The 25,337-nt window shown below is 39.1% G+C and overlaps 1 protein-coding gene across 2 annotated transcripts in view; it reads left to right on the top strand.

Moving 5' to 3' along the window:
• Window positions 1-25,337, top strand: part of LOC121961945 (uncharacterized) — a 266,687-nt gene that overhangs the window by 108,580 nt on the left and 132,770 nt on the right. For both annotated transcript variants that reach the window (XM_088073625.1, XM_088073624.1), the window contains exon 4: window positions 695-872. In XM_088073625.1, coding sequence (XP_087929751.1) covers window positions 695-872 — 178 coding nt within the window. The remainder of the gene's footprint in view (window positions 1-694; window positions 873-25,337) is intronic.

The following is a 25,337-nucleotide window of genomic DNA, read 5'->3' as shown; positions in this document are numbered from 1 at the left end:
AAATGCAACTAAGTAGTTGTTTTTTTTTTTGTTTATTTTAATTTTGTTTAAAGTAAGAGTTTGAAATTTTGGGGAATCCACATATTTGCTGTTTTGCTGAAAGTTAAACCCTTTCCTACACAAAAAAGAAACAGTCACACCCACTACCATCAGAATTTAGGCTTTTATTTTGCACATAGTGATACAGTGGCTGGAGTTTGAGTTAATTAATCATTAAATCAGTCACCACATGGGAAGAGCATTTGCCTAATGGCCATCAAGGCAGCAGAGAATTTGACGTTTATGCTACTGTACCTGGCAAAGATTCAGAGACGTTTGTTTTCTCTTGATCTGGGTGGCTCAGCTTTTACAGTCGCAAGCCAAGTACAGGCTAACGGAGGCAGTCCAAATGCTAATACCTCAGGTTACAGGTATCTCTGACAGGTGACTTTGATGCATCTTATCCACCAAAGACAAATTTTTATCGGCATTTGGCACCTGACAGGTGGTAATGTCAGACTGGCTTGTAGGTGGCAGATGGGTGGGCTTCCAGTTTGTCAGATGACCACATCGTCCACCTCTGTATGGCTCAGTGAGGCGTTATGTGTTATCCCCTTCCCACTGATAATACTTTCCTTCCTCCTGCTCTCTGCCCTGTCTCCCCTCACTCCTCTCCTCTCTGATCTCCTCTCTCCTCTTTATCCTCCTCCTGCAGCTCCTATTTCCAGATCTGTGTGTGCACGGGTCAAACCAGTCAGTATGGAAAGTGGGATCTGACAAGCAGCTTGGTGTGCGGTTGGCGAGGAGGGATTAGCGCCTGTCAAGCGGCCCCTTTTGGTGCACAAAGACAATTCTGCAATGTCCGTCACTTCCACCAGGGGCTGCCACAGCAGGTGAGTGGACTGATAAACACTCTAGGGGGGTGCACATACGTTTTGCAGTGCAGATGCTCAAATAAAAAAAGAAATGTATGCACGCAAAGTGCACCCTGTTGGTTTCTCTGAGCTGGCACCAGAGTTTCTTGAGGCCATAAGTACATACAGTTGGGTACTTGCATGCACTGTAATAATAACCTTACTAACTTAATATAAATAAATAAATCATTAAAAATCAACACATTTTTATACAAAATTTTAAAAAGCTGTTTCCAGAATCAATAAATTAATAAACCAGCCAATCTACCCTCCAAACTTCAAAGTAGGCCTGTTTTCATTTGCAACAATCAGGCAGAGTGCCGTCTTTTTCTATTTGTCTATTTGTTTGCTCTCATCTTCCCAATTTGGTCTCCAACTCTCCTCATTTTCTTCCCCTTCTTTTTTAAACAGTCATGCACTAATTTTATAAATATTTTCTCAATAAGCTTTGAAAGAATCCCAGAAAACAGATGCGCACAGCTCCGAGCTCCTCCTTTTTTCTTTCTTAGCCACAGCAGCACTAAAACACTTGCCATTTTTGTAAGAATTAATTGCTACAGCTGCAGATTGGGAGACGTAAACTTTACTTTTAGTTGAGTTTTGTTTTATAAAGACACGTTGAAGTGGGAAAGCAATTCCGCCTCTGTCTCTGCTTGTACTGGTCAGTTGGTGAACTTTAATAAGCCAAAGAGTTGGAGGGAGGTGGTGTGGTTTTACGCCAGACTGGCTTACTTGTTGTTGTGCTTAATAGTGGGTTGTTGCTTAAGTCAGGTTGGCTGTATTTAGATGTTTTTATAGCAGTTCAGTTTCACAACAGTGTTAACAATGCTGAAGCTTAGGGCGATTTCTGTCGTTACCTGAAGGCAGATCAGAGAGACGTGATGCTACTCTGCAGGGCGCTTGATTTCGGTTGTGGCTGTGAGAACAAGGAAAGTTGAAGAAGGAGGGACAGAGGCTATACCGTCACATGGTTTTATTTTGTATCAACACAGTTTCAAGGTGGACAACCAGGATTAGTGTCACCATTTCAGTCTCTGACCAAATGTCTCTCCTTCTGTTCCTGAGATATGACGTTGATTAACAGCCAGAAATCTGTTTTGCATGACATCTTGATGTCACAGTTGACTTTTGACTTATTGGATATAAAATTTCATCACTTCATCATTTTATCCCATGAGACACTGAAATTTGAGAGTATAAATTCTGAAGTTATGGCCAAAAACGTGTTTTTAAAGGTCATGTTATGACCTTGACCTTTGACCACCGATATCTAATCACTTTATTCTTCAGTCGAAACAAATGTTTGTGCCAAATTTGAGAAAAGTACCTCAAGGCCATCTTCTGATATTGCATTCATGAAAATGAGATTGATGCAGGGTCACCTTGACCTTGACCCTTGACCACCAAATTTCAATCAGCTCATCTTTGAGTCCAAGTGAACATTTGTGTCAAGTTTTAAAATAAAAACTCCCTCAAGGCCATCTGTAGATACTGGGTTCACGAAAACGAGACAAATGCAAGGTCATTATGACACTGACCTATGACCACCAAGTTCTAATCAGGTCACCATCGAGTCGACTTGAATATTTTTGCCAAATATGAAGAACTTCTCTGAAGGTGTGCTTCAGATATTGCATTCCCAAAAATGCGACAGACAAGGTTGCAGTGACCTTGACCTTTGACCTACAACCACCAAAATCAGAAGAGTTCATTAATGAGCCAGCATGGCTGCTTTTGCTAAATTTGAAGAAATTCTCTCGTGGCATTCTTGACATATTGCGCCCATGAAAGCGGGCTGATGGAAAAAAAATGTCTTTAAAAAGGGCACCAATCAAGACAAAGGGCAAAATGCCAAGTGCTTGTGCGCCACCTCAGGTCTGTGTGTGTGAATCCACATACTCAACATTTCTTCATCCGAATCCAACCAAAGAAAGTCAAGATGCATCAATTCAATTGTGCAGTTTCTCAGCTCACTAACACATTACCTGAAACGGTAAAACGTTTCTGTGTTTACAGTTTTGTTTCCAGCACCTGTTCAGCACAATATTATAGCGCCTTCCCGTCTGTTTCTGAAATGACAAAGCGTGTGCGAGTAATTAAGCCGCATGTGAAAGACAAGATTCCCTTTAATTCCCGTACATTTGTCACAGTCAGAACCATTTTTTTTTTTTTAACCGCTCGATATTCCTCTTCCGAAGCGGTGATCTCTGTTCATTTCCACAAGAAAGTCACATAAAGGCATCTGATCCACATGCTTTGCTGCCTCAGATGGGCCTCTTACACCTCATGAATTGCTGATGCATTGCAGGTTTAACAGACCGGCTCCAGTTCTTCCAGTTATAATGCCTTTCAAATGCTGATCCAGGATGCCCTTGCCACAACAGAACCGGCAAAGCCGAGAAAGCCTCAGGACAGAGTGGGCTGCATAAGACACTAACAGAGAGCAGAGAGGAGAGCAAAGCTCTATTGGATAACTGCCTGGCTTTTTCCACAGCACTTGACCCTGGCACACACACCTCCCCTTTCCCTCCCCGCACCTCCTCCACCTTCTTCTCCTCCTCAGCACCGGCAAATGAAGTGTCCCCGCTCTCGGCTCTGATCCTGAGAACCTATGACAGCCAAAGCCTTCCTGCTCTCTGAAGTAAGCCCTGGCAGCGATAGGCTAGTTTACTATTCCCCTCTCCAGCCCGAGCTGCAAGGCATGAACACGGGCGAGACAAAGCCTGTGTGACTGCGGTGAATAGAAAGACGGAGGGAAATAAGAGGAGAGGAGAGAAAGAGTGCTTGACCTTACCTGTCAGAGTGTAGCTTCAAGTGTGCTTTAGGTGAGAAACGCTTCACTGTCATGTCAAGATTTAAGACAGGAAGGACAAAAAACAGACAATAAACCAAGCCACCTTTAGTTAATTGTTTTAACGTTTAAAAAAATGAAGATTGCACTTCCTGTACATTATGAACTGCGTTTCGGAGTAACGCAGTGACTGTAACGCTCGGGGGCGGATAGAAAAGATTCTTCAAACATCCAACAACAGTGAGTGTGGCCGTGAAAAGGTTCCTCAGCCTGGAGTTGTCCATGGGGTCGGGTATCAGGCTGTTGACAGGCAAAAAGGGTGATTCACGGGCGGTGTTTTGTCTTAGCTATAGTATATCTGGATTTGGGTTAGACTGGAAGAAGAGCACGCAGGTCTATACGCAGCTATTGACAGATAAATGCTTTAAAATCCGTTTCACATGTACTGGGTCGGATACCGTGCCGTTGACCTGCAGAAAACGTGTTTGCAGGTGGTGTTGTGGCTTAATGTTATATCCTGGTTTGGTTCTTGGTTAATAAAAGATCATGCAGGTCAGACTGCTGCTGTTGGATGATATTAGATGAGATCAGAATTCACCAGGTTGAGTACCTGGTGGATGACCCTCAAAAAAGGTAATTGGCGGCTGGTATTTTGTCTTTATTATGTTTCCGGATTTGGCTCAGAGTGAAAAAAAGAACATGCATGTCTGATTGTGGCTGTCTGATGATAAATATACTAAGGTCAAATAAGTTTTGCATGTGCTGGGTTGGGTACCATTCATGTCACGTCAAAAGGTTGATTCGTGGCTTGTATTTTGTCTTAATTATATCTCTGGATTTTGTTCTGGGTGACAAAAAGAACGTGAGATATTACAATGAAATGAGACAAAGAATTTAAATGATTGTTTTTTAATCCTGTGACTGATGGCTTTGTGTCTAACAGACTCATAAACTGTGGAGCTGCACAATATAATGAGAAAAAGCAAAAAATATTAATTTCAATTGTATTTTCTGAATAACCTTCATTTTAAAATATATTATCCTAGTTTCACATCAATAACAGTTCCCAAAATGATCCAACGTGCCGCCTGACTGAATTATTTAAACAGCACATGGTTATCATAAGAATTGTGTTTTGGGGTTGGGCAGTGGCTCTTTAGGCAGCTGGTTTGGTTGGTTTATGAAACTTCATGTCCTGGATTTGGTTCAGGAACAGGTCCTGAAAATGAGACCTGTGCATGACTTCTGCTTTAGGTGATTTTCTTTCTTTCTATTTTTTTGTAAGTAATGACTAATGTACTAATGCGTTACTACAGTTTATTCAGGTTAATAAATCATACATTGATGTTTTATTTATTGTAATAAGCCGTTAATAAGAACAAAATTTGCCATAGCCTACTCTTACCCTTTTTAATTCATCTTAATTGTTTACTGAAAATTAATAAACCTTTACCTAATCACTATTATTTTATTTTTTTAAAAACTTATACACAATAGTCTTTCTCACAACCTGGCAACCAAAAGCTTCTTATTAATAAGTTAACACTGAACTTGTGACCATTTGTTTTATTTATGTTTATAAATATTAATGTTTTACAGATCAGTGGTAATCATCTGGGTCAGCATGTTGTCAGAAATCCCCGACTGCTCATCCGACGCTTTAATTCTTCTTGATAGCTTACCAGAAGGAGGTGTAATTAATTATTTATTTACGTTTTCTAATTGCGTTAATCATATTTAATTTTAACTTAATGTTAATCAATATCAATCAAAACATTTTTAAGTTGTTGACTTTTCTAACAATCTGGCCACCAGTAGCTAAGATTTCCTCATTGCCCCATAAAGCATTAATGAATGATTTATTAACCATTAATAATACCACTATACCGTAGGCTACCATTAACTAAGCTCCTGAGAAAGTACAACTTATCATAAAGTAGTGCTAATTTATAAAGTTTATACTAAAAAGTACTCTATATGAGATCCATCCACTGGTCTGTGATGGTCCAGGCCAGAGTTTCCACCCATTACAGCCTTTGTAGCCTTTACAAGGCCCCTTACAAACAGATTATCATCAATCCACAGCGGTAAAGCAATCATGTCTCTCTAAGACAGATTGCTCTGTTAAGGTGCTCCATAATTTAATATCCCTCTCGTTCTTCATCTCCCCTCTTTCTCTCCCTCCTTCCCTCCCTCCGTCAGCCTGGCAAAGTCATGCTGAGTTCCTTAAAATGTATTAAATTATGATGTGTCATGAAACTAATTCTCTCCCCGGAGTATGAATCACATGACGGATCCCTCTGCGGCCTTACCTTTGACACACTGTATGCACATAGCACGGTAATAGATTAAAATTAGCCTCAAGTTCCTTAAATTATTGACCCCGGGCCCGTTTTTCGCCCCCCTGTCAGCAATCAGTTTACGGGGAGGTGTGAGTGTTAATGCTAAATGGAGGTTTGGGAAGGAGGGGTGGGGGTGCTTTACTTCACCTTGCTGTCAAACTGGCCCGTTAGTCTTTCCTAAAGACTTCTGTTGAGCATGTGGGAAATGAATGGATGAGCGGTAGGTGGGACTTAAGTTTCGGCGTTACAGCACTACATCAATGAAATGGCTTGTTGGTGCACTCTTAATAATGTACCTTTAAAAATTCATGGGGTGGAATTTGAATTAATTCAATTTTTAATACCCACCATTTATTATTAAGCCTTTTCCAATGAATATTTCACATTCTAATCTTATTAACAGGATAGAGTGTTAAGACTTTCTTTGCCACACAACAGATATTCCTTAACTTGTGTTTACCCACGATAAACCTATTCTGGGGCAGCCTCCCGAAATTCAATTGCATGAAATGAAGAGATTGGTATGCGTGGTGCTCATATTAAAAAGGACATTTGTGCAGTCGCTCGTCTATGTGCTTTATTAAATCTGACTATACGTGCTTCATTGGAATTTAAAGTCAGCTAAATATACTGAGAAACACATCCTCGACCTTCAGTGTTGCATAGATATACTGAACAAAAGTTTAAATGCAACACTTTTGTTTTTGTTGCCATTTTTCACAGGTTAAACTTAAAGGTCTAAAACTTTTTATGCACTTGGTAGTTATATTTCATAATTCTTGTCACAGATTTGCTAATAAGCACATCCATTTTTTTTCCTAAAGTTGGCACTACATCCAACTACCCTTACAAATGCACAAGTTGGTTACCATGAAAAACTGCTGTCAGGTCAAGACCCTTGAGAAGACAATGAGCATGCAGATGAGAGTCCCTGTGATGGTTTTTGAGAGTTTGTTCAGGATTTTTTTTCAGTTGCAGTTAGGAGTCTGGTTGGATGTACTGCCAAATTAACAGAAAGACATCTAAAATCTGATTTTTTGATCACACAACCTGATTCCACATTTTTTGCTTTTTAGCGAGCAAGTCCTCTGCCTGCAATATCTCCAATATTGTTTCTGTTAATTTGGCAGTATATCCAACCGGTCATGAATCTGAATGTTTTTGTACCACCATAAGTTGTCTCCGATGTAGTTTCCCTTTATTTGGCTGTATACCCAACCGGCTCCGGATTTGAATGTTCATGTCACCACCATACGTTGTCTCCAATGTAGTTTCTGTTAATTTGGCAGTACATCCAGCCGGCTTCGGATCTCAATGTTCATTGCACCACGGTAGAGCGTATCCAATCTCCAATTTCCATAAATTTGCCAGTACAGCCAATCGGCCCTGGACCTTAATGCTTATTTCACCGCCATATGCTGTCCCCAGTGTCGTTACTGTTAATTTAGCAGTACATCCAACTGGCCCTGGATTTTAATATTCATTTGAACAAAGTTGTGTTTGTTTCCATAATTTGATGGAAATGTATCTATTGAAAGCATTAAATTTTCTTAGAAATTTAACTTAAAAGCTGTTTAAAAAATGGGAGCAAAACAAAACTGTTTAGGTCTTTGTTCAGTGTGTATAGCAGATTATGTGTTTGTAGCTGGAGACTGACTTCCATGATGCCGAATGGGATCTATTTGAATCTAACTAAGTGGCCACCAGGCTCAATTTATGTGCTACTGTTTTATTAATTCCTAACAACCTGCAGCAAAAACAGAAAAGCAGTGTTTTCTTTTCAATTTTCCCCAACTCGCCTCTCAGTGTAGACCTTGCGCATCCCACCGGCTGTTGTTATGGATCTCTGAGTGTTTTTGCTCCCCCCCACCCCTCCTCTCAAGCGACACAATATCTTTGTTTATGTGATGATATCCTCCTAGAGGGTCAGATCACCTGCGTTTGTATACACAGGTCAGATCCGTGGGGAGTTGTCACCGGCTCTCAGTGTCTCTAATGAACTCCAGCCGTTTGACTGACAGACGGGTTATAGGCCGGGAGTAGACTGCGGCGCCAAGTGCCGAGCTGCTGTGTGTGTGACTGATTGGATACATGCTTAATGAAGCGACACGCACGCACAAGATACACAGTGTCATAGATCTGTTGGGGGGCATGTTGGGGGGTGGTGGAGCGCGTATGTCACATGTAAATGTTTGTGTAGTGGTATTTGCAAGCACAGGAGAGAGGATGCTACTCTATTTACAACTCTGTCCAGTGTGAACTGTTGTCTGTGGTGGTGATTTTCAACCGACTCGTTCCACGGGGGGGTACTTCTGCTGTTGCCAGGGGATACGTTGAAAGATTGTGGAGTAGCTCAGCTAATGTGTGATGATGAAAATTTCTATTTGCTAGAAAAATACCAACATACGGAGTCAGCTGTAACCCTTGAACACGATGTAGAGTGTGTGGAAAAATAGCCACGGAAACAAGCCAGCAGAGAGGACTAAATGTACTGGATAAAAGAACTGAAAAAAAAAAGATTACTAAAGTAGGAACTGCTGAAAGTGTACAAAGTTAAAGATAAATGGTGAAATAGCTTAAAGTAATGTTAACAGTAAATATAGCTAAAGTAAGCCTAATGGTTAAACATCTGTAATGGAGAAAATTTAAACTGTTAAAAAAGTTACATAAAACTAATGCTTAAACAATACAAAAAGCTAAAAAAAATACATACATAAATAAATATATGTATATATAAATAATATAATGAAAGTAGTTTTAATAGCTAAAAGTAGTTCAGTGGTGCTTAATGCTTAAACAGTTATAGTCAGCTAAAAGGCAAGATGTCCATCCAGAATTTTACAAAATTTAGTTATAATTAGGCCCACTAAATAGCTTTATAGAGCACCAGATATCAATATAAAGTCAAATAAACACGCTTTGGTGGGTGGTATTGATAAAATGCTCATTTCTCAATCTGACAGGTTTGTGTGGTTACATCTGAAAAAGGCTAAAAACCTTCGGCCTATTACATGTTTATGGTTTTTACAGCTTTTTATGCAGCCACCAGTTTACTGCGTTTTATCTGCAAAGTTATTTTCCATGTAGAAATAATATAATCAGATCTGTTTGGCCAAAACTACACTGTTGTATAACAACAGCCGGCCCCCAGACTGTAGTATTATATCTTTACAGGGTATACGTTTCACAGCGTGAACTTTGTCTCCTCCGTTTAAATGCAGTCTACATGGACGCAGAGGACTGCCCTAGAAAAAGCATCACTCATATTCTCCATCAAAACAACTCTTTTGGCAGCCGACTCAGAGGAATCCAGGGCAATATAACAGAAAATAGTCAACATCTCATACTGTCGGTGTCCTTCTGCAATGCTTCTTTTTTTGTTTGTTTGTTTTTCATTTTTCTTCTTTAATGACGAATACTCGAACCTCAGGTGTGTAGTACCTCGATCTGTGTGGCTTTGTTGTCTTGTCAGTGTCATGACTTTGAAGTCATATTTTACGTTGCACAATGCTCATTTCCTTTTTCTTTTTTTTTCTTTTTTTCTTTATTTATTTGCCCGTGGCAGTCCAATATCATTATTTTCCCCCTGAATGAAAAAAAAAAAAGATAAAAGAAGGAAAGGGAGAGAAAGAAATCTTGCTGGTGCCAACTTTTCCACCAATTCTTGACTCGTCTGAAACTCAGTTACTCTTTCAATTATTCTAAACTCGAAAGATCTCTCCAAAGAGGTGACAACACTGACAAAGCTAGTGTAACATCTATCAGCTTGGAAATAATTTGATGTCAGTCACTTTTTATTTGTTGCATATCAAGGATAGTGAAATTGATTCGCAGTGACACATTTTTGGCGGGGGGGTTGCAGAAATAGCGGAAATGAGAAAGGTTGTGATTTACCATGCAGCGATCCCTTTATTCTGTCCCTCAACTTAATTGGAGTAGCCCAGCGAGCGCCTTACATCGCCCATCAGATTGTTAGCAGTGACAACAGTGGCTTTCCGTGTTGTTTCATTAAGGTATTTATGTGTCGCCCCTCAAATCAATATCCCACAAAATGGCAGCTGGCGTGCGAAGCGACTTGTCGTTCCGGGTCCGACTGACAGGAATCCGGAGCGTTAGACGCTGCGGCAGATTTGTTAAACAGCAAGTGCCCAATTTTGTTTGATGTAATCCTGTCCCACTTCATCGTGGGGATCTGGAGCTGAAGCGAGACGGAGCCGGAGAGCTTATCTGTGAGTCTGTGTGCTGCAGTTGGTACTACAGCTCTGATTCTCTCCTCGAGCCCGAATGTGCCCGACCATACCCGACAGCCTCAGGCTGTAACTTCTTGTCTCAGGTGGATTTTCGCCAATTTAACTTTGTTTTTTCTTGAGTGAAACAGTTCTCACAACATATTCTCATCTATAGTCATCACATGCTGCCGCTTTGTCAGTGGACTTCCACGTCTTCAAATTACGCTCTATGTATCCTTCTGCATCTGTTGTTTACATTCCCGGATGGCGCTGCTGGGATGTCAACAAAAGCACATTGTTAAGTTTATTTGGCCCTTAGCGCCCGCTTTAATATTACACACACTCATATCGCTCTGCGCACATAATATGATTTTTAAAATCAAGCTTAAAAGATTATCATACATTAATATTATTTTCTGCTTTCATTGAGTTTAATCCTTAACCAACATTAGCCCTAATAAATATCAAATATCCATTAATTCTCAGAATTATAACCCTATAAATGACATGTTTTTGTCATAATGCAACAATGTTTTTAGATGATTATTTTTATTTTTTTAATTACCACAGCCTATCTCAATGATTTGCAGCAACATTGATTGTGACAGTGCACCTAGTGGATATAGCATGTCTCCATAGGCCAAATATGGTTAAAAAAAATTTAAAAAAAGGACAGCATAAGGTAGAAAATAGTAAAAATGACAAATTTCAAGAAACCTGGAAATAACACAATGTATGTTTTGCAGTTTCAATGGGTTTCAGTGGTGCATTTCTTTGCACTACCATTATGATAGTAACAATTTTGTTTACTCAGTGTATTTTAGATTTATGTATTTTGTAGGAGCTGAGCTGGAAATTCCAAGATCAAACAAAAATCTCAAAGGATTTACAAAAAAATGTGAGCCTCCTGCAGATATAAGTGCATGTTCACACTAACACTGCATCCCACAGATGCACACATACAGCATGAGCACACACACTCTTTCTCTTCGTCATAAACGTACAGTACATTCTCCACTCTAATGACTCTGTTTCATTCTCTGTTCCTGGCTGTCCGACTCTGACTGCTGCTAATGCTGCTACTGCTGTGTTAACAGCAGATAAATGGCGCCGCTCATTGTCTAGATTACATTCGATCTCCAATCAAGAGGTAATGGGTGTTGTCATGGCAACCAAATCCAACAGGCAGGCAGGGAACGAGCAGGGTTGAAGACTCCAAATGTACTTAAAACAAATGAATCCTGTGCTGGATTTTTTTTCTCCACTTTCCTGTTTAATATCTGCTCCTTTGTCAGAAATGAGAGGAAATTTACTTCCACAGTTGCCTTGTGGGCTTTTGTTTAAACACCTTTCATTTGATAAGATACAAAGTACAATTTAAGGGTCCAGTCTTTAGGATTTAGGCAAATTAGTTAGCAGCCCCTCAGCAACTATCTGCATAGCATTTAAAAAAGATACAGATTTTTTTGTGTGTTTTTAATGATTTAAAGGAACAGTGTGTACCATTTTAGGAGCTTTTGTGATTGTGAGTTATTGCAGATGGCAACCAGCTGAAACTTTTCCTTCAGTATACAAACAAACAACAAAAAGACAAAAGGTAAAATAATAGTCCAAATTGTTTTAATATTACTATCTTGTAAAAGCAGTTTGAGGCGGATAGTTCAGTTCCCGCTTAAACTTCAATATTTGGATCTTAAATTACGAACTTAATAACATAGGATAAACACTGTTTTTTAACATTAAACTGCATTATTCATTGTTTTTCCCAGTTAAAAGTGCACAATCTGTTTGTTTTTGAGAGGAAAAGACCTCTGCGGATAATTTAGCTCCTGGTTAAAATCTCCTATATGTCAGGATCTTAACCTATGAGCCAAACAGCATCTGAGAAGCATTGTTTTTTTTAATGATAAACTGCTTCTTCTTTTTTTTCTTCAACAGTTTTAATCACCTAGTTCATTTGTATTAGAGGGGAAGAGTCCTCTGTGGATAATTCAGCTCCTGGTCAAAATCTGCTGTATGTGTGGATCTTAACTTATAGTGACTAATTATAATAATAATACTAATAATAATAACAGTGTTTTTAATGGTTAATTCACAGGGTCCACTTGCTTTGGAGGGGTAGATACTTCTGCCGATAATTTTGCTCCCGGTTAAAATCTCCTTTCCAGCCTAATCTTTACGAGCTGAAACATTGTTTTTTAATCTATAACTGCTTTATTTAGTGTTTTGCCAGTTTTAATTACTTGGTTCTTTTTTTTTTTTTTCTTTTTTTTTTTGGAGAGTAACAGATCTCTTTGGATAATTTGTCTCCTGGTAAAAACCTTAACCAAAAAGCACTGAAGAAATTCCAACTGGGAGTTGAAACTCAGCTCGCAGGAGAGATTTCAGCTGGTTGCAATTCACAGTCCTTACCACCAGATGCCTCTAAGTCCTAATTGCTGCACCTTTAAAGGATGATTTGTGTTTATATCCACCCAGGTACAGCTTAGAAACAAGACCTGGATTGATTAACAGTCAATCTTTAAATTTTACTCAATGGGCATGTACAGGCCTCCCAAACATGCACACAAATTCTTGTATCTGGGGCAAGCTGTTTAGCATGAAGTGTTGAGTCTCATTTCTTTTCATACTTTTTAATTCTTTTGACAAACTTCCCCCCCTCTGGACATACTTCACTGACAAACAAAACACATCTGAATACCTCCTTTCAGGAAGAGCCTCTTTTATTTCTGCACTTGCACTAACCCTCACAGATTGACTCCAGGACAAAGATCCAGCACGCATCGAACTGACAGCATGAAAGGCTCGATAATTTTGGCCCCGGAAGATACTGATACATTTTATGGGATTGCTTTGTCTCACATGACCTGATGTAATGTGACAGCAAAGTGTGGTGTATGAAACAAGGAATGTGTTTGTAATACAAATGAGATGTCTCCCCGACTCTCTCTGGATGTCTGGTGTGATTTTAAAGGAAAAGTCAACATGAAACATCTATGAACGGAGCAGTAGATTACCCTTTATTTCTTTCATTGGTCTACACACACCAAGTAAGAGTCAAGGTACCTGGTGGCTTCCTCTGTCTCAATATCACATTAGATTCACAATTATGACTCGATTTACACCTGATATTAACATATCTATACATTATCAGGGTAATGACATCTGATAATGAGAAAATAGACTGTCTGAAATGCCTCTTTAAGCACCTTTGATACATTAAATGCAGCGTTACATGTGTGAGTGCTTAATATTAAAACAACAATATATAAATATATATTTTTCTGAATATAAAAAACAAATAAATACAAATAACACGAAGAAAATAAGTTGCAGTCAGGCCAGAAGTGGGAAACAAATATACATATAAAAGAAATATTAAACAACAAAAGTCAAAACAGTGAAAGTGCATAAAAAGCATAAAACAGGTTTATAGGAAATAACAACCTTAATATGCGATAAAAGTAAAAAGAAGGTGGAACGAATTAAAGGGAAGAGCATAGAAATGGGTCTTGAGCTATTTCCTAAAACTATCTACAGAAGCTGCTTCTCTTAATAAGATGTGAGTGAAGCGCCCATGTTTTCACACTTACTGTGAAACTGTGCACATTAACTGCTGCACAGAGGCATCCAACTGCATGGCGGTGTTTCTAGTTTTGACGAAGTTTTGCTGTAGTTAAACACGGTCCCCCTTTTATTCAATTAATCTTCACATTCTGCTGGTTTTAACGTCTTTGTTAAAAGGAGACGTGAGAAAAACAAAGAGTTGATTTACTGATACATGGTAATTTTGTCATTGAAGTGCGCATTTAATCGTATCTAATTCTGCTTATATTGCGATCAGGTCTAAATATTTAAAGAGAGAAAATCTGACAAAGTTGTAAACATGAGTTCAAGGGAAACAGTTATTATTTTCATTCAGCCCTCCTGTTTCTCTCTGGTCAAATGAGCAGATCCTACAAAGGAAAAAAAAAAGCTGAGTCAGACAGCTTTATCTGTGTTTTTATGTAATATTCAGAGATGTTTTCCTATTCAACAATCGACAAAAACAACTTCATTTTAAAAACTTCAGCTCCGGTGTTCTCATTCTTTGATAAACACCATTTCCAGACCTTTAGAAACCTTGACATTTACTTTGCTGTTTTCACCCAACAAACGGCGCTGGCTCTTTAAAAAATTGGGAGCAACAGCTTATGTCTTTGTCAAACACCGGGGCTGAGATTTACCGGCTGACAGTGACATGTCAAACTAAACTACATCGCAGCACTGAATTTTTCATAATTTTTTTTTTTCTTCTTCCACTGGCAACAACAACAATGCACTGCTCCTCTCAGCCCCTCCCACACAGCTCTCTTGTTGTCTTCTTCTATCGGCGCTGTGAGGAAAATATCACCTCAGGTCTCACCTTTCAAATGTTGAGGAAAATGCTCACAATCTTGACAGAAGCTCTAAACATTTTGCCCCCCTGTAAATATTAGGCTTTGTGTGAGGGAGGGATGTTGGAGGCAGCCGTTGCGGAGCCGCGGGGTAAACATGCAAACCTTGATTAACTCGTGTAGCGCCTGATATTTTCCTCCCTGGGAAAGCACAAACTCTGCTGCCTCATACTTCTGTACATAGCACCTTGTTTGTTTGTTTTTGCAATTTAGGAATTGTTACAGTTTGCAGAAGAAAAAAATTGGCAGCAGTATAACTATGATGGAAGTCTTATCTGTTTAGATTTAGATAACTGTGTTTTGTAAAATACTGTCAGGTAGATAGTGGGATATGATTTCAAAGGGTTTCAGATGCACTCCAGTGTACTGCCGTCACTCACTGTGAGAATATACTGTATCCAATATCTTCACTCAGTCAACAGAAAGATTAAAAAAAAACTCAAAAAGTGAACACAGTGTCCACAGAGCTGCGGAGCTGTCCAGACAGAGAGGCATTGTGTGCATGTGTCTGCCAATATGAGCTCCTATGCATGCATTTTTTTAGATTTTTATTTTGTTTTCATCAGCAAAAATACAGTGAATCTATTTCCTTTTTTTCTTTTTAAGCCGTGTGTACTTGCACACATTATATTAAGAAAAATTATGTAAACATAAAATGCAAAAAAACATAGACATCCCCTTCCAAAGTCTATAATCCACAAACCTGATAATTAGAAATACATAAATTAATTAAATTAAATTTAAAAATGAATGCAAAATAGCAATAATGATTTTCCACTCCACATTATAAACAAAGAGATAAAGTGCAGATGCTTTTGATGATATCTTTACAAAATTTTCCATTCAGAGAATTTAGTTGACATTAAGGAAAGTTTGTGATCGGATCTCACTTCCCTGCTATTTATGCAAAAAACAAAAACAAAAAAAACCCTGTAAATAATTCCCATTTCCAAAGACTGAATGCATTGTTCTTTAACCGTTTAACACCTGGAATGACATCGGGTTTAACATTTAAACTTCAGAAACCTGAAAAAATCCACAAGCAACTATGCAAGAAATATCCTGCATACTGCAAAATAAATTTAAAAAAGTTAAAAGGTGAAATGAAAATGATTTAAGCTGAGTCAGACAGTTTTTATTTCATCTAACTAGGGAGGAGAAGTAGATATGATCAAAAAACTAAAACATGAGTAGATCAAAAAAATTTCAAAAAAACTAGATTTACTGTAGAATCCCGTAAATTAGATATTTAAAATGATGTAACAGAAACAAAGAAAATAATTTTTGTCAGCACTTCCTTGAAGTCATTTTCTTTTTTTCTTTTCTTTTTTGTGCTTTTTTAATAACTTTTACTTATTTCTTGCAATTTTTGGGGGGGGCAAAATGTCTGCCACATATTTTGTTTTAACTAATAAATGGCTAAAATCTCATTTCACTGCAGAGCTGCGTGCAGCGTATTGATACTGTCAGCCTCTCCCTTCTCCACTCTGTGTTTTTGGGGTGGCTGTAGGTCAGGAGGTTGCCCACTAATCAATGGTTTGATCCCCAAATTCTCTAATCTGCATGTGAACTATATTTGGGCAATAAACAGCCCTTTATTGTGAATGTTTCTAAATGTTTGGGTGATGTTATGTTTTTAAGCACTTTGAGTGGTCGGAGGACTAGAAAGGCTCTATGCAAGTGCAAGTTCATCTGCTATTTACCGTTTTGTTTCTCTTGTTCTCACTGAGGAGATGTTGAACTGATCGTTACTAGGAAAGAAAGCAATATGGAGACAGTGCTTCTGTTACAATGAATGAATCAACATGTCAGCTGATCATAAAATGATCTGATGTTTCTTATCTGCAGTGTCACTCAATAGGACCCTGCTGTCTCAAATATCTGAGGTTTTCTGTTTTACACATCAGTCTGAGGGCTTTTGCTGTTTTCTGATTGAAACCAAAGAACCAGAATGTGACAGTTTGCATGTAATTTAAAGGGTTTTGACAGTAATTCAACATGCTTTTGACATACATATCAATGCCACCCACCAACAAACAGAATATTGACACACTGACATGCTTTATCTTTGTCTTGCATGATTACCGTCAAAACTTTGTGCTTTATTTTATTTTATGTTTTTTGTCTGTAAAGTTTGTAAGTTGCTCTCACATGTTGCCAGTATGCATCTCATCTGAACAAAGCAATGCCCTGAAGATATTACTTTTTCTAGACAGAAGGACAAAACTACTGATTTTCATGAGCAAAAAGCAGGCTCACAACCTTTAAAAAAGCTACTAAATATACTAAATTTGGATGAAGTGGTTCATGATTCAGAATCTGGAGTGCCTTTCAGATAGAGTTATTAGTAATGTTATTTTATGCAGTAAATTTGGCCATTTTAACATGGGGAGTCTATGGGAATCAACTCGCTCTTGGAGCCAGCCTCTAGTGGCCATTAAAGGCACTGCAGTTTTTTTTCCACTTTTTGTTCGACTCAGTTTTTAAAGTTTTGCCTCTTAGCTTCAAATAGTTCTCATTTTCTCACATGTTCATTTGCCACCCATCTCATCAGACAAGGCCTGAACAGAGAGTTAATAATCATCTTCTGTTTTCAGATACCTGCCCGACCACTCCTTTGAAAATATGGTTTTTATAATAGCGGCTCAGCCTCTTTGTCCCCATGGAGGGGAATAACACACATCTTCATTAATTATGACTTAATGAAATACAAAATTGCCTCAGGTGCTGTTTGACTGACAGGAATTCTTACAACACAGGAAAGCCTTCTTATATGTATATAGGCCTCCCAGTACAATGTTGGACTCTAATTGGCAATTTATCACCTGCTCAATAGTCAGGATTGCTTTCTCAGTGTCTGCGGTGGTATTAGTGTTTTTCAACATCCAGATTAATTTCTTAAAAGCTGGCCTCTAAAAAAAAAAGTGTCTGGCTTGCAAATAACGGGATGTGATTTAAGGGGGGAAAGTGCTTGTCTTGGAGGTATTGTGAAAGGGTTTCGAGGAAGTGAGAGAGAGAGAGGGGTTGACGGAGAAGGACAGAGAGGCAGAGATAGGAAAACAGAGAGCGAGGCAGAGGCCGGGAGCATTAAACTGGAGTGAAATAAATTTGCTTAGCAGGTACTTCTGTTGGAGTCGCCTCCACTGAAAGAGGAGATCAGTCTTGCCTGTTCTGCATTGCCATTTCATCTAAATCCCTCTCTCCATTTTTTTTTTTCATGAGCTCGGGAATCTGTCATTCACAGGCCATTCATTTTTAACGCACTCGCCATTAATAGATGCTATAAATACTCCAACATATACGGTTTATACACCCAGCCAATTCTGATGCCTGCACTGCCAAATACTTTATGGTGAATAAAGCTGAAATAATAATTTGATTAATGGATCAGACAACAAAGATTTAAATACCAACAATTTTGATAGTCAAGAAATCCTTTAAAGTCGCTTCCCATACACATTTTACAGTATGTAAAAAAATACTGATTTATTATTATTTTATTTTCCAGGAGCATTGGTGCCACTGAAAATGGGTGTCTTTTAGTGACTATTGGCTGTGTTTTCAGTGGTGTTTGTGCCACCAGACATGAGTGTTTTTTAGCAATTTGTGGCCACATTTACCGTGGGTTTTGTGCCACCAAACATCGCTTTTTTAGCGACTAGCGGCTGTGTTTCCAGCGATATTTGTGCCACTGGACAAAGGTGTTTTGAGTGACTAGTAGCCATGATTTCATTGCCGTTTGTGCCACCGAACATGGATGCTTTTCAGCGATCTGTGATTGTGTTTGCACCTGTATTTATGCTACTGATCATGGAAAATTTTTAGCAAATAGTTGCTGCATTTCCATCTGAATTTGTGTCACCACACATTGGTGTTTTTGAGCCACTGATGGCATTTGTGCCACCAAACATAAGGATTTTGAACTAAAACATATTTTTTCCAAACCAAAATCGAGTTTTTTTTATGCCTTAGCATGACCACACGTTATATCATGACTTGTGAACCATCTTTGAAATAAACAAATATAGGTGGAGTTCTCCTCAAATGTTAATAAACAATGACAAAAAATGTAAAGTAGCTATGCATATCATATTACTTTAAGAAATGGCTGCATAATAATGACTTGTTGTTTTGAATGTTAGGAATCAGGAAAAAAAGCATATTTCTCAATTCTGTGTGTGATTATTTGTCAGTGTAACACAGTTAAGCGAACTCTGTTAGTTCATACAGCCTGTGGGCATGTCAGAGCCAACGTGTTATATTCACTGATTCACTAGAGCAGCTTTGGAGGGCCATCGATATTCGAGTGCTTCACGCCTGTCGTGAGAGGATATTTATATGTTGCAATGGATGGATTTATTTATAGAAAATGATATTAAGGATAATAATATGAATTGCTTTTAATGTTGAGTCCACACATACGGTTATGTCCTTAAATATATATATATATATATATATATATATATAAATATATAGATAGATAGATAGATAGATATAAACAGACATAATATCTAGTGTAGTACTACAGAGTATATAGGTGGTCACAAGTCCTGCCGTGAAAATCCAAACGACTTCAGCCAATTCCCTGCTCTCGCTGGTTGTTTGTAAGCCATATAAAAACTTTTTAAAGCGTGCGGTAATTAAAAGGAGGGGGGGTGTCGCAGTACACAGCGATATCTCCACTAAATTCTCTGTAATGGTGAGGTGAGTCAGTTGCCTTAATTAGTTTAGTCTTTCTTCTCCCTCTCTTGCGTGGAGTCATTAATGTCGACATGAACATTTTTCTCTCATTTGAATGGGTAAATAATGAAAGCGGAGTGACAGTTGGGGGGTGAGCTAGTCACAACTTTTTAAAGCAGCAGGAAGGCGGCAATTAACAGGATCTGACAACCCGGAGGGACACACAAACACACATTCAGACAACACACACTCCAGTACATCCACTACATACTAACATGCAGTTTGCAAAATTCACACCAGCGCATTCCTTGAATACTTGAAAGAATTAAAATGCAGTATGTCGCTCCTGATTCACCTTTGTCAGTATTAAATAATAGAAATCACACTTGCACAAAATCTATCCCGAACTCATTTTGATGCTCCGCGGCGTGTCACCGAGACCTCAGTCTGGACTTTTTGTCAAGGTGAAAACACCTCACATCAAAACATCGTCCATCCCATCAGAGAGATATATGGACCATTGTTCAATTAGCAAATGAAAGCTGTAATTGTTTGGATGCTGCTCTCCTCCGTAAATTTAGCAGTGATAATTAATTATAGCGAGTAAAAACACTCATCAGGGAGATGAACCATTAGAGAGTTAGGTAAACAAACCCTTATCTATTACGGGTGAGTGGCTGATAAGGATTGATGAGAAAAGTTTGATTTTCACCCCAAAAAAGAGAAAATTTAATTGGTAAACTTTTCTCACACTCGATACAAATTGGGAGCATCTGGCCAAGGGTCGAAATCTGAATGAGTCATCATGATCAAGATTTAATTCCAGTAATACAATCGTTATTTCTCTTTTTTGGTTGATGGCTGAATGATTGTGCACACAATGTGAACACATCAGTGAAAGATCATCTTTCAGAAATTGTATTATCTGTGCATTCATTTGTCCGCTGGGTTTATCACACACAGTAACACCACATAAGTGCACTTTTCTGGCACAGAATTAAAGCAGCAATCCTAAAAAAATTTAATGGCATCAATCTTATTTTTAGATACTCTTTGTGGTGCCCATTTGTTCAACAATAACCGTTCAGTGAAGTTAAAGTCTGTAATTATTTATCTTTATGGCAGCTTTTATTGTTGGTGGCGGGGTTCGCCATACCAAGCTTTGTTCAGATTGCCTTTAGATGTACAAAGGACTCAGAGGTAACAATGCATGCATGTAATCAAGCATTATTTTGGCTATCGTTCATCAAAATGAGTCTTTTTTGGGCTTTTATTGCCTTCAATTGACAGGACAATTTGAGCATGAAAAAGGGAGAGAGTGGGGGCAACATGCAGCACGGGCCGAAGCCAGACTCGAACCAGCGGCTGCTGCAGTGAGGATACAACCTCTGCATGTGGGGCACCGCTCCATCCCCTGAGCCACCATATTACAGATTTGTTTGGCTGCACTGCAGACAGATAACATTATTAGCTTGTTGTATTGCATTCATTAATACTACCCTATGAACGCACTTGGGCACCTTATATTACATCATTACTAACAGATTTTTTACCTACCTTTACTGTTCTTCGGTGTTTCATGGGCATGCGACCAGTTCTGTCCGGCCGTGTTCTTGAGGACACGCCAGCTTATGATAGCAACACTACCAGCTCTGTCCAAGCATATTCTCATCTAATGGTGTCCAGCCATGTTACGTTTGGACGCAGAAGGTGGCTTTTGGCGTCACGCTCATACGGTGAAAACACTGCCACAACAAAAAACAGAGAAGCTCACATTACACACAGAGGGAGTGTGACTTTATTCTCTGCTCATAACACCATATCACTATATCTGCATATCAAATTGTTGTTTACTACTTTATCAGTGCTCTAAGTATCATGTAGAGCCCCTTCAAGTATTTCTAAAGTCGACTAGAATACATTGATTAATGCTTCATATGTATCACCTCTGTTACTGGGGCTACATTCACTATCTGTGGTGTATCACACACCTTAAGGTCACTGCTTACTTGTCTCAGCCCTCCTACATTCATTATTCATTAGGACGCACCATAATATAGCTAACAACTGTGGGTGAAACTGTTGCTTAATACATGCAAATGTGAAACCGCTGTAGTGAAATTCAGTCGTTCTGCTCTGCAGCCCAGCCATGATGAGCAATTAGCACACACACAGTAATTCCACCACCTTTTTTTCTTTCTATTGTCTGGTATGCATTCAAATACAAGTAATAAAGTGTAACTTGTACTGTGATGTTCAGCCAGGAGCTGCTTTTAACAACAATCATTTTTCCAACAACATGAGTCATCAGTCGCCGTTCTCCTCCCACTCCTTCAAGCCAATTATATGTCAAGGTGTTAAATTGATTCGCGCTCATTTGCCCCGACATAATATATGTTGCTGAAAATTAAATATTCAAGCTTCTAAAAACTGACGCACCTCAGCAAAAGTATGTCACCAGGAAAGAAAGAGGGCAGAAAGAAAGTTGAGTGAGTGAGCGATGGGTGGCAGCGCCAGAGGGAGGACAAAACAGAGCGGCGAGGGAGGAAAAATGGAGGAGTAGATGGAGACTGCCTGATTGGAAAATGGATCGGTGACAAAACGCCACAGCTTGGAGCTAAGATTAGGATTCCATCTGTCTTGAATGAAATATTCAAATACACGCTGGCACGAGGAGGCATATTACTAAAAGGATGGATGTGGAGAATATGTGAAACAATGACAGGCTCTTTACATCCAGAAGGGTCAGCGCTCACCCAGACTGTTATTTAGCTTGGAGTGGGAGAGCTCATATGCTCCTGAGGCATGTGCTGTTGCTTCTGTGAAGACAGTGATAGGAACAGATTAATATGTTGAATGCGGTGTTTCTAACAGAATGACACAGTGAACAGTTGATTATACACGTAGATCCTTCAGAATCAGTCCCGGGCTTCGTATCTGGCAATTACAGGGCGTTCAGACCAAAAACAACCATGTGTTTACAAAAACCCAAGGCACGTCTTGTTTCAGGTACTGTTTGGATTGTAATGCAATTGTGGTTATGGCGAATAAAGTAAGATATAGTCGATACATAGTGAGGGTTAAGCACTGAAAACAGTGAGTTATGTTTTATGAAAGATGGTTAGTTATGGTTCATAACAATGCTGATGTGGATACTATGTGAGTAAACTAAGATTAAGATTTGACTGGACCTGGTCTTTGAGGGTGCTGACACACCAGGCTGATGTCGGGCCTTTGTTTACCACTGTTGGCACTAGTTGGTGCTTTCCGGCAGCTTTTCGGCTCTTCGGCATGTTGAATCAGTAGGAGAGCTTGCAGTTAGAAATAGTGATGTACCGATCCGATCTCAAACATCGGGTCAAAGCATTTTTTGACTGATCAGGTTTTGGAATATTCAGTTTATGGAGCATCTGATCCTTCGTTTTATGTCAGCTGTCACACAGGTGTTTCATTTTCATGCAACACGGAGCACAGCCTTCATCACCTCTGCTCCTCTGAGCTGTTTGTCTCTCCTCTCATCTCTCCCCTCTCTACTCACACCACAAAACATAAACAAAAACACAGTAGGAGACTGGTTATTTGTGTTATTAACAGACATTAAGAGCACTTGTTTGATTTCAGCTCAGTCAGAGTCTTTTGTTTTGCATTTTGCGTTCTGCATTTTGTGTTTTGCGGTGTTTCTTCGCCCTGCTCTGAGGAGACACGGACACAAACCTCATTCACCACTCGCCACTGCAAGTATGCGAATTCCACCAACAAAAAGCCCACATGGCTTATTTATTAAATATTAAGGGTCGGTTTTTTTTAGAGTCCAGATGTTTAAACAGCTTTGGTAACCTGCTACACCGTCGGCTTTCCAACTTGAAATTTTTGTATGCTGTAGTTGGCCACTTGTGTAGAGGTGAGAGAGACAACAGTATTTTAACTTCTCCCTTAAGTCCTATTTTTTTATTCTTCACACAGCTTTTCTGACACTCAATTGGCAACAGGAACTCTAATTCTTAAGGTCTGACTCACCAAATACTCTTTACTCTACGGTATCTTGTAGTCGACCTCCACACCCTCACTTTCTGCCCCACTATATAAAGGGTACACTACTTTTGGATGTACATCGGGAGGTGTAGAACTGTCTCATATGGACATCACCCCCAGTGATCCTGAACTTTCCCAATATTACTGAGCAACATCACTTAGAAGACAAAGTTTCAGAAAAAAAAATGAACTGCATGATTTAGAAATGTAACCTCTCTTGTCTGTGTCCTACAGAACAGCCACAGTCCTCTCAGTATTTCACTTGAATTTACTGACGAAATGATTTGAGCTTCCTCCAAATGCTGAGTAGCTCGATGAGCCTTCTGAATTTGCAGCCGAAAAATCCATTAAAGCTCTCATTAATAATTTCCACTGCAGCCTTCATAATTCTTGACATGAAGGAGGAGGAGGAGGGAAAAGGTGCGGGAAAAGCCAAAAAAAAAAAAAAAAAAAACAGCCTAAAAATTACTAAAGTGCTGATTCACCCAGGTGTGATATTCCCATATGACCCCTGTTTGGCAAAATATGGCAAGTAATTTGCAGAAATTTGACCGCAGGATTAAGAACAGAGACGACCTTTGCAGTTATTACAAATCACAAGAGGGACGGAGTAATAAAAGGCCTCTCTGAATGGGACTTTTGACTGGCAAATTGAAGGGCACCCCTTACAAGAGATTTCTCAGTCTCACAGTCTCAGCATTAGTGTCATTGTACGAGACATCACCGCCAGCACCTGTAAAACTGTTCAGTGGCTGACCTCTGACATCCCTGTTGAGTATGAAAGCCTATTTTCCTGTGACAGGAACAAGAAGGTGGGGTTAGTTGGGGGAGGATGTGGCGGTTAATTACTGCTCAATACAGAAAAAATGTATGAAAAAGCCACTGTCATATTCTCTCCGGTTGTATTTGCTGCCTCTGCTCTGTCCTGCTCAACAAGCGTTAAAGGTGGACTGTGGATATAGTGATTTGCACGCTTTAAAGTAATTTGGCAGTGACCTTCAAAGAGGAGGCAAAGAGTGCAAAACAAACAAGACAATCAAAATGTCAGGACTGTTACAGGAGATGGGATGTCATTAGGAAATGCACCATAGCAGATCTACCTTAATTCCAAAGAACGGGAATCTATCAAACGAACGGTAAGCTTCATTACGAAGCAATCACATGAGATGCATTTCCATCAAAAAAGATGACACCGTATGAGGACGTGCTTTGGTGATATTTTAAATGTCATAACATTATTGTTTCTTAGATGAGGCCTTTTGCATGGGGTTGATGAATGAGGACTATGAGGATTTAAAAAAAAAAAAGTCATTTATATTGTGTTTTTACGTGCCCTGTTTGTTCCTGTAAACCACAGATATGTTGCATTGATCTGTGTGTTATCTGTGTGATGTTTTGCATTTATCATAGCAACATTTCTAAAGTGACAAAGTTCAGATTGTGTAAGTTTGAGTTTCTCATAAGGAGGAGGAGGAGGAGATGGTGCGTTGCATGGCATGTAGGCGAGAAGACTGCCGAGTAGCAAACCACTTAGGTTGGGACATTTCTATCTGTGTTTGTGGCGACAAAACTGGCTATTTTTTGATGAGAAGGCGTGTTTGTGGCGACTGAACCAGGTGATAGGACATTTCCAGCCTTGTTTTCAACAACTAGGTGTTTTTTTTTAAAAATTTTTTATTGACATGTCGGAACATTTCCAGCTGTTATTGTTGCGGCAAACCAAGCACTTTTAATGAGAGACAGGGACATTTCCAGCTGTGTTTGCAGTGTTTAAACCAGGTAATTCTAACGAGAAGTATGGACATTTGTCTGTTGTCTTTGTAGCATCAAAACTTGGTATATTTTAACATGACATTGGGATATTTTCATCCATGTTTGTGGCAAAGAAAACAGATACTTTAAATCAGAGGTCAGGGCATTCCCAGCAGTGTTTG

Source organism: Plectropomus leopardus, chromosome 23 (assembly GCF_026936395.1).
Source record: "Plectropomus leopardus strain MGB_pleo_1.0 chromosome 23, ASM2693639v1, whole genome shotgun sequence".
Lineage (NCBI taxonomy): Eukaryota > Metazoa > Chordata > Actinopteri > Perciformes > Serranidae > Plectropomus > Plectropomus leopardus.
This window is presented reverse-complemented; position numbering and strand designations above follow the sequence as displayed.